This window comes from Ahaetulla prasina, chromosome 5, assembly GCF_028640845.1.
Source record: "Ahaetulla prasina isolate Xishuangbanna chromosome 5, ASM2864084v1, whole genome shotgun sequence".
Taxonomy (NCBI): domain Eukaryota; kingdom Metazoa; phylum Chordata; class Lepidosauria; order Squamata; family Colubridae; genus Ahaetulla; species Ahaetulla prasina.
Window position 1 is genome coordinate 122,488,152 of NC_080543.1, and position 13,381 is coordinate 122,501,532.

General features: G+C 43.6%; 1 protein-coding gene across 1 annotated transcript in view; it reads left to right on the top strand.

Annotated features, from left to right (window-relative positions):
* Positions 1-12,050: 12,050 nt before the first annotated feature.
* The window catches only part of KLF12 (KLF transcription factor 12), a 321,201-nt gene continuing 319,870 nt past the window's right edge, over positions 12,051-13,381 (top strand). Inside the window, exon 1 of the mRNA XM_058186266.1 lies at positions 12,051-12,723. Coding sequence (XP_058042249.1) covers positions 12,051-12,723 — 673 coding nt within the window. The remainder of the gene's footprint in view (positions 12,724-13,381) is intronic.

Consider the following 13,381-nt stretch of genomic DNA (forward strand, 5'->3'; position numbering starts at 1 on the left):
CATTTTACATTTGAGAATTATAATGTAAACACAGTATCATGGGGTTTTCCCCCGCCCTTTATAGTTTGTATTTTGTTACGCTATACGAGGATACGGCACAACGTACTGTAGGATAATATTGCAAGGAGTCTGCTTGAGTCTTGCAAGAATGACGTGAGAAGGAAGACAGAAGGATGTTTTTCTGAGCAATTTCCTTGATTGTTCCTCGCCTAGAGACAGAAATCTTACCAAACCTAAGCCGTTTGCACCATGAAACACATATTATGAGAACTTCTAGGGTGGAGCAGTCTTAACTCGCTTTCATCCATAGACTTCACTGTCTCTTGGTCATCTGGAATGTAGCCCCTTCCTCCTGGGAATCTGGACTACATTCCATCTTAAATTCCTCGTGTGTCCCATCACACTTGGCCAATAAAAAATTCTATTCTATTCTATTCTATTCTATTCTATTCTATTCTATTCTATTCTATTCTATTCTATTCTATTCTCTCGTTACCTCTCGCCTGGACTACTGCAATGCTCTCTACATGGGACTCCCCTTGAAGAGCACCCGGAGACTTCAGCTAGTGCAGAACGCGGCTGCGCGGGTTATTGAGGGAGCGGCTCAGAGCTCCCACATAACACCTATCCTGCGCAGACTGCACTGGCTACCTGTTGTTTTCCGGGTGCGCTTCAAGGTATTGGTTACCACCTTTAAAGCGCTCCATGGCTTAGGACCGGGCTATCTACGGGACCGTCTACTGCCGGCTTCTATCTCCCATCGTCCGGTACGTTCCCACAGAGAGGGACTCCTCAGGGTGCCGTCAGCCAAACAGTGTCGACTGGCGGCCCCCAGGGGGAGGGCCTTCTCTGTGGGGGCTCCGACCCTGTGGAACGAACTTCCCCTCGGACTTCGACAATTACCTGACCTTAGGACCTTTCGCCGCGAACTTAAAACTTATTTATTTCGTATGGCTGGACTAGCCTGATTTTTATTTTTATTGGATGGGTTTTTAAAATTTTGTGATTTTATGGGGGAGTATGTTTTTTAACATTTTGGGCATTTAAATTAGTTTTTTAAGGGATGTTTTTAATTATTGTGTGTATTTATATTTTATCTGCCTGTTCACCGCCCTGAGTCCTTCGGGAGAAGGGCGGTATACAAATTAAAATATTATTATTATTATTATTATTATTATTATTATTATTATTATTATTATTATTATTATTATTATTATTATTATTATTATTATTCTATTCTATTCTATGGGCGAGTGATCTCTTGCAAAAAAAAAACAAAAAACCCTGCCTCACAGGATTGCTCTTGTAAGGAAAGAAAAATAAAAAAACCTGAAGAAGGAGCAGTAAGCAGATGCTGCCTTCAACGTCTGGAATGAAATCTGTTGAAGCTCACCAACCCAATGATTTCCTTGCTTGATTTCTGCTGTGCTCTTCCAGCCCAACCTGTCAGATGATGTGTTCAAATGCCCCATTTGATTGGTGGGGCAGCAGTGGTGAAATCTAATTTTTTTCCCCTACAGGTTCTGTGGGCGTGGCCTGGGGGGTGTCATGTGACTGGGTGGGCGTGGCTATGTGACTGGGGCATCAAAAGACAGAAACTCACTAACAATTTCCTGCTGGAGCAGGGTTGGACTAGATGACCTCCAGGTCCCTTTCAGCCGTGGATGTGCCAAGTTTGTAGTCCTTCCTTCCATTCATTTTTCCTCCCTCCCTCCCTTTTTCTTTTTCTTTCTTTCTTTCTTTCTTTCTTTCTTTCTTTCTTTCTTTCTTTCTTTCTCTCTCTCTCCCCCTCCCTCCCTCCCTCTCTCCTTCTCTCTCTCTCTCTTAAACAAATCCCCACCCCCATCCCATTTTTTGCCTAGCAGACTTCAGCTTTTTTATCTTTTAAAAAATGCTTTTAAAAATAATTTTAAAAAGCCTCTGACAATCAGGCACCTCAGCTGGGATCATCAGAGCCTTGTTTTAACCCTTTAAAAGCATTTTTTTACAACCTCTTCAGCTGAAGAGGTTAAAAAATGCTTTTAAAAGTAAAAAAAGGCTCTGACGATCACGTGGCTCAGCTGGGCATGGGGAGGGGATGGGCAGGGATTTTTGTTATCGGTTCTCCGAACCACCCGCCGCCATTGCTACCGGATCGGCCGAACCTGACCGAACCGAGAGCATTTCACCCCTGTGGGGCAGGCTTTTCTCACACACCATCTATAAGGAAGAAGGCCCACCCTGACCTTCCCGCATCCTGTTGGCGGTCACGATGGCTATTTCTCAGTTAGAAAACCTCGTGTGTGAGAAAGAACACGATTGGATGCTGAGGGAGACATGGAGGTGGAAGAAAACCCTCCTTAGATTTGGAGGACGTAGATATCTCTGCACCTGCAGTATTACTGCATCTGTATTATTCACCGTTGTCCCATGTGTTTGTGTTTGTGTATACAATATGCAATATGTTTCCCTAGTTACCTTTCTCACACAAGGCTTGTTGTGAAGATGAAAGGAACCCCACTTATCTGCTCCTTCTGAAGAGGATCGGGGCTGCTTCCTTGCCAAGGCGTTTTGTCCTGCCGAGTCAAAGTTCGCAGAAAGGACAGACTCTGGTGAGTGGGGAAAGACGGTTAAGTCATATCATTCAAGCCAGCCTGAAGAAGAGGCAACCTTCTTCTTTATCTAGTCGTGACCTCAATTAATCCCTGCCTACCCTGCCTCCGTTTTTAGCTGCTGTTTTGGCAGATATAGCCGTGATTTTATTCAACCCCGGGAGAAAGGAGAGAACATGTGCTGTCCTAGCTGTGGCCCTGTTATTGGAGAAATGCTCATTGGGTCTAACTGCGTCCTCTGTGTGGTCCAAAGAACTTTCGGTTAGTTGTCGTTCGCTTCCCTCTCCCCCGCTTGTCCCGTTGGGTTTCCATGGCAGCCTTGCGCATCGCCACATCCCTCCAGGGCTGGGAGAAGCACATCTTGATGGAGGAGCAAGAACAAAAGGAGATTGGACTACATAACATGAAAAAGGACACCTTGGCTCCCTTGAATTGGGCGGGAGAACATATTCCGACGTGGAGCGCGAATTGCAAGGATGAAAAGTGTTCCTTGAATTTGGCTTCTTATTTTCTCCTTCTTGTTAAAGGGAATTGTGTTGCTGCTCCTTTTAATCTCCTCCTGCTGTTGTCCAGTTTCAAAAGGATATTCTTTTTTTTTCTGCTGTGAAGGAAGGATTGAGAGAAGGACAGCAGAACATTGGAGGAAAAGTGATGGGTCTTAACAGAATCTCTTGAGGGAGAAGGTTGTTCTCTCTCACTTAAGGAAGAGTTTCTTCTCTTAACTCACTTGCAAGACCCCCAAAGCCAGATCTAGATAGTAAAGTCAAAGCTTGTTGTTGCTGTTAGTTGTGAAGTCGTGTCCGACACATCGCAACCCCATGGACAACGTTCTCCAGGCCTTCCTGTCCTCTACCATCCTTTGGAGTTCATTTAAGCTCATGCCTACTGCTTCAGTGACTCCATCCAGCCACCTCATTCTCTGTCATCCCTTTCTTCTTTTGCCCTCAATCTTTCCCAGCATTAGGCTCTTCTCCAGTGAGTCCTTCCTTCTCATTTGGTGGCCAAAGTATTTGCATTTCCTCTTCAGGATCTGGCCTTCTAAAGAGCAGTCAGGATTGATCTCCTCTAGGACCGACCGGTTGAATCACCTTGCAGTCCAAGGGACTCGCAGGAATCTTCTCCAGCACCGGAGTTCAAAGGTCTCAATTCTTTGGCGCTCAGCCTTCCTTACGGTCCAACTTTCACAGCCATACATTGCTGTCTCCAAAATATTAAGCTGGAATCTAGTTTTTCCTCCTCCTGTTACCTCCTGGTGCACTTTTCAGGTTCTGGCTGCAAACAAGACATGACGTTAAATATTACCCAATATTAAAATTACAAATATTGCACAAGTTTTGGCAACCTCAGTACATGACCTTTTGAGTTTTCAGCCTTCTCACCTGAAACATCTCAAGACTGATAGAGGATGGCCATGTTTTTTTCCCCAAAGTCAGTTAAAATAATTAATTTGGGAGTTCTGTATTTTTATCTGTTCGCTTGGTGTTATTTGAAGCAGTCTGAGATCCTCCCTAACAGCTTTCAGTTCTGGTGCCCAGAAATAACAGTCCATGGTGATGTTATTTCTGGGTCTATTACTCTGCTGATAAAGTGATATTTTTGGAGCTTGTTTTCCTTTTCAGCCCCTGTTCTAGAAGTGTCTGGCAGGGTTTGGTTGGATATGCAGCAGATGCAGAGGACAACCACCACATGTGATGTTGATACAGCCAACTTCTAGAAGGCAATGTTCTACTTCAGGCTTTGGTGTCAGGAGCAAGTGGTAGTGGTAGCACGGTGGTTAGAACACAGATTGCTAATTCTGTCCATAACCACCAGTTCGATTCTCACTGGCTCAAGGTTGTCTCAGCCTTCCATCCTTCCAAGCTCGGTAAAATGAGGACCCAGATTGTTGGAGGGCAATAGGCTGACTCTGTAAACTGTAAAAGCAGTACAAAGCCATCTACAAGTGTACATGCTATTGCTATTGCTAAAATACCTGCATTCAGTACCAAGTACACCATCTGAACAGATCACCTTTTTAGTTGCTTGGTGGGGTGCCAAGTCAGGCTGACCACATGACCACAGAAAAGTTTCTTTGGACAATGTTGGTTTCCTTAGCTAAAAAACTGAGATGAGCACCATCCCTAGAGTTGGATATAATTGGGCAGGGAAAACCTTTATCATTACCTTTATGGACCTCTAATATCTGCTTTCTAAACCTGCCTTATGAAAAGATGCCACAAGAGAGTCAGAGGGTTGCAAAGTCTGATGTGTGTTTCTCCCATTCCTTCTCTTTCTTACTTGGGAGGAGATCCGGAGCTGCAGAACTACGCTAGATATAAATTCTTCCCAGGCACCTTAGCATTTCATCTGAAGAAAAAGGTTCATATTTAACTGGGTTACCCAGAGCAACAGATAACTTCATTTATTTATATATAAATGAAAGAACATTCATTTCACTTAAGCAGACCTGACAACTATTTGATAATGATGATGAAGATATTTTTCCCTGCTTCATTCCTGAACGTATATATATATATTTAAATGCAAGTGGGCATTTGTATATATCATGAATAGCAACTTCCACTATCTTGGGCGGGGGGGAAGCTCAGGGAAAAATACGGGCTCTTACCTGCCATGTGTTGTGCTTATATCATGGCAACTAGTATCCTTTTCCCTTCCTTTCCATTTCTTCCTTGCATCAATACAGCTTTATGCATTCAAGGAGAATAGAATAGAATAGAATAGAATAGAATAGAATAGAATAGAATAGAATAGAATAGAATAGAATAGAATAGAATAGAATAGTAGAGTAGAGTAGAGTAGAGTAGAGTAGAGTAGAGTAGAGTAGAGTAGAGTAGAGTAGAATAAGAGTAGAGTAGAATAGAGTAGAGTAGAATAGAGTAGAGTAGAGTAGAATACTTTATTGTCACTTTGAATGTACACTAATTGGCATACATCAAAATGAAATTACATTGCATACAGCTCTCAAAGGGTTCCACCTCTAATATAAACATGATAAGATAGATGATAGATAGATAGATAGATAGATAGATAGATAGATAGATAGATAGATAGATAGATAGATAGATAGATAGATAGATATGCATGTACCCACATATATTATATAACACGGAAAACAACACAGTCTAGTTTGGATGTATAGATGTACATGGCAAGAAAAATGAATCTTGTGTAGTTTACCAGACAGATGGCCCAGGGAACAAACTGTTAAAGAATCTGGATGTCCTGTTAGAAATGCTTTGAAACCTCCTCCTAAAGGGGAGCAACAGAAACAGACCGTAAAGTGGGTGTTGTGGGGTCTCTAACAATGCTTTGAGCTCTAAGCATATAGCGCTTATAAGCAGCATCCTGGATACCAAGAAGTGAGCTTCCTATAATCTTCTCGGCTGTCCTCACTACTCTCTGTATGGACTTTCTATCTGAGGCATTACTGCTACCAAACCAAACAGGGTTGCGATTTGTTAAAATGTGCTCAATCCTGCCTCTGTAAAAAGTGGCCCAGATAGAAGGAGTGGCAGTTCTTTTTTGTCATTTCTACTGAAATATAACTTAATTAGTTGTAAGAACATTTAGAACATTTACATCTGGGTTGGATTACTGCAACGCTCTCTACATGGGGCTGCCCTTGAGGTGCACCCGGAGGCTACAGTTAGTCCAGAATGCGGCTGCGCGAGTAGTAACGGGAGCCGCTCGTGGCTCCCACGTGACATCACTACTCCGTAGTCTGCACTGGCTTCCTGTGGTTTTTCGGGTGCGCTTCAAGATTTTGGTTACCACCTTTAAAGCGCTCCATGGCTTAGGACCCGGGTACTTACGGGACCGCCTGCTGTTACCCTTTGCCTCCCACCGACCCGTACGCTCTCACAGAGAGGGTCTTCTCAGGGTGCCATCCGCCAAACAGTGTCGGCTGGCGGCCCCCAGGAGTAGGGCCTTCTCTGTGGGGGCAGCGACGCTCTGGAATGAACTTCCCCCTGGCCTATGTCAAGTGCCTGATCTTCGGACCTTCTGTCGTGAGCTTAAAATACACCTATTTATTCAAGCGGGACTGGCATAATAATGCAGAATTTTAAATTTGGGGTTTATTAATATTTTAAAATTTTAAAATCCAAATTTTAATTTATCGGCCTTTATAATTTGCTTTGTTTTAAATGTTGTTTTAATTGTATATATTTTGTTTTATCGCTGGCTGTACACCGCCCTGAGTCCTTCGGGAGAAGGGCGGTATAAAAATTTAATAAATAAATAAATAAATAAAATAAAAGGCTACAGAACACTGAACGTTATTATTATGCATATTATTAAGTACTGTATATTTCTTTATGTTGCACCTTCCAATCTTGCTTTCTAGTTTATCAACTTTGAAAAGATAAGGGACCTTACCCTTTTTCTGCAAATTCACCTACAATTTCTGATTGGGGTTTCTTTATTAATCTTTGTTATTTGCCTGATTAGTGCTTCCAACAAGCATGGCAAAACATTTGCTTCATTTCTCCCTTTCTTTATGCACAAAAAGACTTGACAGCCGATAATAACTTTCAGATAATAAAATACATAATTAAACAAAATCAATAACGGACAATAAAACGAATCATACAACCATGCACAATCCCAAGCACCAACTCAGCAATAATATAATTAGCAGTAACCAGAGTCAATTAGTTGATCCTCTCTTGGTGGATGGTGGGAAGCCACGGCGATAGCTTAGAAGTTAGAGCCAAAAAGTTTTCGTAGAAACAGAAAGTCTTGACTAAGTAACTTTTTTATGAGATGAAGGGAAGTGAGCTACTGATTTTATTTCCTGACAGTGAGAACAATTAACCAGTGGAACAACTTGCTTCCAGAAATTGTGGGTGCTCCAACACTGGAGGTTTTTAAGAAGAGATTGGACAACCATTTGGACAGCAGGGTTTCCTGCTTGAGTAAGGGGTTGGACTAGAAAACCTCTAAGGTCCCTTCCAACACTTGTTCTTCTGCTATTCTGTTATATTCTTGCCTCTTTTTTGGGCTGCATATAGCTTGGCAGAATTGTTAAGGGACTCCAATCTTTTTCTTGGAATCAGATTCTTCCAGGTATGCATGGATGAGAATTTGGTTTCCTTTGGTTGGTTTTTAAAACTAGGAATCTGCTTAACTAAACATGCGAGCCAGTTTTCGTTTCTTTTCTCTTTGGCAGCTCCTGTAAAAACCATTATTAATGAGTGATGGTGGTTAATGAAAGGTTAAATGTCAACTTTCTGCTCAGAGAAGGTCTTTTGTTAAAGCTCAGATTAGCCCCAATGATATTTTTAAAATTATTTTTATTCAACATTTACATCTTTAAAATCTTTGTAACATTTTTACAACTTTCCAATACCGGCATCTTTAGTAATATCAATTTTATCTTTCGACCAAATATATACATATACGTTTTGTTTGTTACTTACTCATGCCTATAATCACTACGTTCTATACATACCTACTACACTTTAAATATTGCATTTCACTATAGTATCTTCTTTTATACTATACGTTATACATTAATTTTAGATTTCTCTTCCAGCCAATTATGCCATCTCTTCCATGTTTCATAGTAAATTGTTTCCTCTCTGTCTTTAAGTTCCATCGTTAACTTATCTGATTCTGCATGCTTAATTTTTAATTGGCCAATATCTTTACAGCAAGTTGACAAAACGAACCCAGTACAAAATAATAATTAGAAAAAGAAACAAAAACAGCCAACAGCGCCAACCTTTCCTCTTCAGGGTCATATCACCTTCTTTTCTTCCTTCCTCTCCTTCCTTTCTTCCTTTCCTTCCTTCCTTTCCTTCCTTCTTCTCTTTCCTTCCTTTCCTTCCTTTCCTTCCTTCCTCTCCTTCCTTCCTTCCCTTCCTTCCTTCCTTCCTTCCTCCCTCCCTCTCCTTCCTTCCGTCCTTCCTTTCCTTCCTTCCTTCCTTCCTTCCTTCCTCTCCTCCCTCCCTCCCTCTCTTTCCTTTCCTTCCCTTCCCTTCCCTTCCCTTCAGAGATGGTATTCACCTGGTTCAGACCGGTTCAGGTGAACCGGTAGCAGCAACCCACCTGCCTGGATGTAATGCTGTCCTATTTAGCCATGTTTTTGAAGCCGGGCGCATATGCAGAAGGCACACACATGCGCGCCAATCTGGTGGTAAGTATATGTGAAAACCCCCCTCCTTCCCTTCCCTTCCCTTCCCACTCCATGCCCAGTATTGTTTCTGGGGATCACAAAATAATGGGTCATTTGAAATGTTACTTCCTTACAATTCTTAAAGAGGAAAGTGAGCAATTCCAACAACCAAAGGTAATGCTGATTTGCAAGTACAGAAATGAAGTTTGCAGGGAACTATGTTGGTGTTCCATCTCTGTTCCATCTCCCCAGGGGTGAAATGTAAAATTTGTTACTACCGGTTCTGTGGGCGTGGCTTGGGGTGTAATGTGGCTGGGTGGGCGTGGCCAACTTTTTTTTTGTTTTTACTTTTAAAAGCATTTTTTCTACAACCTCTTCGGCGGAAGAGGTTGTAAAAAAAAGCTTTTAAAAGGTTCTGACGATCAGGCAACTCAGCTGGGATTGCCAGAACCCTTTAAAAGCATTTTTTGTTGTTTTTAAAAGGTTCTGATGATCCCAGCTGAGTTGACTGATCATCAGAACCTTTTAAAAGCTTTTTTTTACAACCTCTTCGACCAAAGAGGTTGTAGAAAAAAATGCTTTTAAAAGGTTCTGACGATCCCAGCTGAGCCGCACGATCATCAGAGGCTTTTTTTTTACTTTTAAAAGCATTTTTTCGGCCGAAGAAAAAATGGTTTTAAAAGTAAAAAAAAAAGAGCCTCTGATGATCACATGGCTTAGCTGAACATGGGTGGGGGGGTGGGCAGGGATTTTTGCTACCGGTTTTCCGAACCACCCAATGCCATCGCTACTGGATCAAGCAATCCAGTCCAAAAAGGGAGCATTTCACCCCTGCATTTTCCTCTTTGTTTCCTTTGCCTGCTACATACCCGTCTGCTCCTTGCATGTGTCTCAAAAAATGTACACTGTTATAAGTTAATTCCTTCAGCCCAAAAGCCGATGAGACTGACATCCATATCTGAATAGATCTGAGACAACAAGCCAAAAAAGAAAAGCAAACCCTGAACACTAAGAGAAGGGCTGGAAAAGGAGGCAAAACGTGTTAGTTTGGCTGGTCAAATGAAGGGAAAGCCAAGCCCAGATTCAATTATTTTGGGGCTGGGGATTTTTCCATTGGCCTCTCTGGCTCTCTGAGATCACAGTGGAATCTGTTTCTTCTCCCTTTCAGCTGATTTCATGGCAGCTTTCTCAGGGGATCGACACTGAGGCGAAACTGTTGGACGCGTTTCTGTAATATCTGCCAATGAGCAACTTGTGGTTTTGAGGATAATCATGCACTGTGCTCAAAATTGGGCGTAACATATATATAGACCAGCATTCCATTGCACTGAATTTTGCTTTGTGTGTTTCTTTTCTGAATCTGGGATGTGGACATTATCATTTCCATGTCTTTCTTTTGTTGTTTCTACTTTGCCATCCCAGATCATTAGCTCCTTAGGATTCTCTCTCTGTCTCTCTGTCTCTGTCTCTCTCTGTCTCTCTCTCTGTGTGTGTGTGTGTGTGTGTGTGTCTTTCTCTCTCTCTGTCTCTGTCTGTCTCTGTCTATCTATCTATATCTCTATCATCACTATCTCTACCTCTATCTCTATTATATTATATATATATATATATATATTTGTTTTCTGAGGTTTTCACAGGTGTTTGTATATAGGTCTTTGGTTGTTCGGGTTTTCTCCCGTGTAAAATTGGAAGTGTCTTGGCGACGTTTCGACGTTTCGGCAGTTAAAAGGAAGAAACAGCTGCGATCACACATTGCTCCCAGAAGCACGAAGCTGAAGCCTGAAGATGACGAATAAGACTTCGAAACGTCGCCAAGACACTTCCAATTTTACACGGAGAAAACCCGAACAACTAAAGACCTATATATATATATATATATATATATATATATATATATATATATATATATATATATATATATATATATATATATATATATATATATATATATATATTATATTATATACCGCCCTGAGTCCCTTGGGAGATAGGGCGGTATATAAATACGATTAATAAATAAATAAATAAATATTTATGTCTATAAATCTCTATTTATTATATCTATTATATCTATTATATCTATTATATCTTTATCTATTAGATCTATATTTCATATTTATATTTATATCTATATCATATCTATTAGTAAAGGTAAAGGTTCCCCTCGCACATACGTGCTAGTCATTGCCGACTCTAAGGGGCGGTGCTCATCTCTGTTTCAAAGCCGAAGAGCCAGCGCTGTCCGAAGACGTCTCCGTGGTCATGTGGCCGGCATGACTCAATGCCAAAGGCGCACGGAACGCTGTTACCTTCCCACCAAAGGTGGTCCCTATTTTTCCTACTTGCATTTTTACGTGCTTTCGAAACTGCTAGGTTGGCAGAAGCTGGGACAAACAACAGGAGCTCACCCCGTTACACGGCAGCACTAGGGATTCAAACCACCGATCTGCCGACCTTTCGATCAACAAGCTCAACATCCTAGCCCCTGAGCCACCGCGTCCCCTGTATCATATCTATTACAGTATGTCTATATCTATCTCTATTATATCTATATCTCTATATGTCTTTGTATATCTATATTTATATCAATTATATATCTCTCTGTTATCTCTATCTCTATTATTTCTACATATCCATGTCTATTATGTTTATATCTCTATCACCACAGGGATGAAATGCTACTGGTTCAGACTGGTTCGGATGAACCGGTAGTGGATCTTGGTGCTGGTTCGCCGAACCGGTAGCAATCGCTGGCTGGCCATGCTCTGAACTGGTCCGTGGCCTGCAGTCCTGTCATGCTTGCCTGCCTTCCATGCTGCCTTCCCAGCATCCCGGTGGCCAGCTTGTGAAGGAAGGCAAGCAGAAGGCCATGTGGAAGGAAGGCAAGCATGGCAGGGCTGCAGGGAAGAGAGCTAGCAGCCTACTCCCTTCCCTGCAACCCTGCCATGCTTGCCTGCCTTCCACACTGCCTTCTCAGAGGTCCCCCATACCCATTTGCCTTCCAAGGTCAGCGTCCGGCCCGGCCCGGCCCAGCCAGTGGATGGGTGGGTGGCTCACCCTTAGTGGAGACATCACCATTGTGCTGCTCTGGGATTTGTGCAGCAGACCCGTGGCCGGGATATCTGCCTGCCCTCCCAGAGCACCACCACGGCACCGTCGTCCCTCTCAGCCCCAGAGCAGTGGCTGCATCTCCACCAAGGGCCACCCGCCATCAGCCTTACCAATGTTGGTTCCATTGGGCATGCTGTATATGTTGGCAGAGGATCTAGAAGGTAAGGCTGATGCTGGGGGCTGGGGGCCGGGAGGGAGAACTGCTGAGTTCAGCCCCTCGAAGGGACATGGCGACGCTCACTCACCTTTTGGGCCTGGTGCACTCGGCTTCCGCAGGTCCTTTGGCCAACTGCCACCTGCTTGCCTTTCCTTCTGCCTCGGGTCCTGCCTGCCCTCCTGGAGCACTGCCGCACTGCTGCCATTTGCTTTCTTCCTTCTCCCGCTGCAAAACGAAAGCGAAAAGCAGCGGGGTTGCTTCAGGAGGTTGCTTCGGGCAGGCAGATGTCTGCAGCCAGGTTGGGAGGGAGGGCAGCGAGAATGGCAGCGGCAGGCTAGGGAGCACCAAGCTAAAGGGCTACCCGCACTGGACTGCCTGGGTAAGCGCTACTGCCCAGGCCAAAGGGAAAGCACTGTGGGCTCTGCGGTGGCGCAGCAAGGCCTGGCCCTCTCCCTGCATGGGGGGCTTCCACCCGTCTTGCTCTGCTTCTTCACCACTGAGAGTGGTGGCACAGCTGTCCTTCTTTCCCCAGGAGCACCGGACTCCATGGGCCGAGTTCCTGGAGTGGCACTGGCAGTCAAAGAGAGCATGCAGGTGGGAATCCAGTGGGCTGTTTCAGAGCCCTAAGCCCCACGGAGCCGGCACGGGAGGCACAGCATCCTCCTCCCCTGTTTGGATCGCCCTGCAGGGGAGGGCTCTGCCTTTACAGAAACGGGGCGGGCAGTTTGTACGGAGGATTGATGGTGGGGGGGATGCACAGCCCTCCGGGATGGAGAGCAGGGCAAGAGAAGGCTAGGTGGCAGAGGGAAACTCAGCTTTGGGGGCTTCAGAAGGGCAGAATGTGCTTCAGAATGTGCAACTCCTGGCTCTAACAGTGAGGGACGTATGTGATGTCAAGTTGGCCACACCCACCCTATCACATGATCACCAAACCACGCCCACCAATGCCACACCCACAGAACTGGTAGCAACAATTTTTGCTGATGTATCACCATCTGTATCTAGACAGAGATAATATTACAAAACATACATTTCTCTATTATGATCAGAACGAGCAATCATCCTATAGCTTCTTGAATTATAAATAATGATTTTAACAAACAAGAAAATGTATATTAATTGGGACAGGGAATTCTCAGTCGTCTTTAATTGGGTCTCCCTAGTGTTACCTGCTGGTTCAACTCTAGAGGGGAAAAAGCAGGTTCTATAGGCTACTATTTAGCTTGTGAACACTGAGTACCTTCCAGAGTTTTTTTTGCAGACCCAACCATTGGCATGTAATTCAGAAGGACAAGGCTTGAAATAGACATGGTGTTGTGTCTGCACCCACTGAGCATGTGACATGGAAAGTGAGGGGAAGGGCCATCAGGACTTATCTTGGGAGCACCGGCTTGCCTGGCT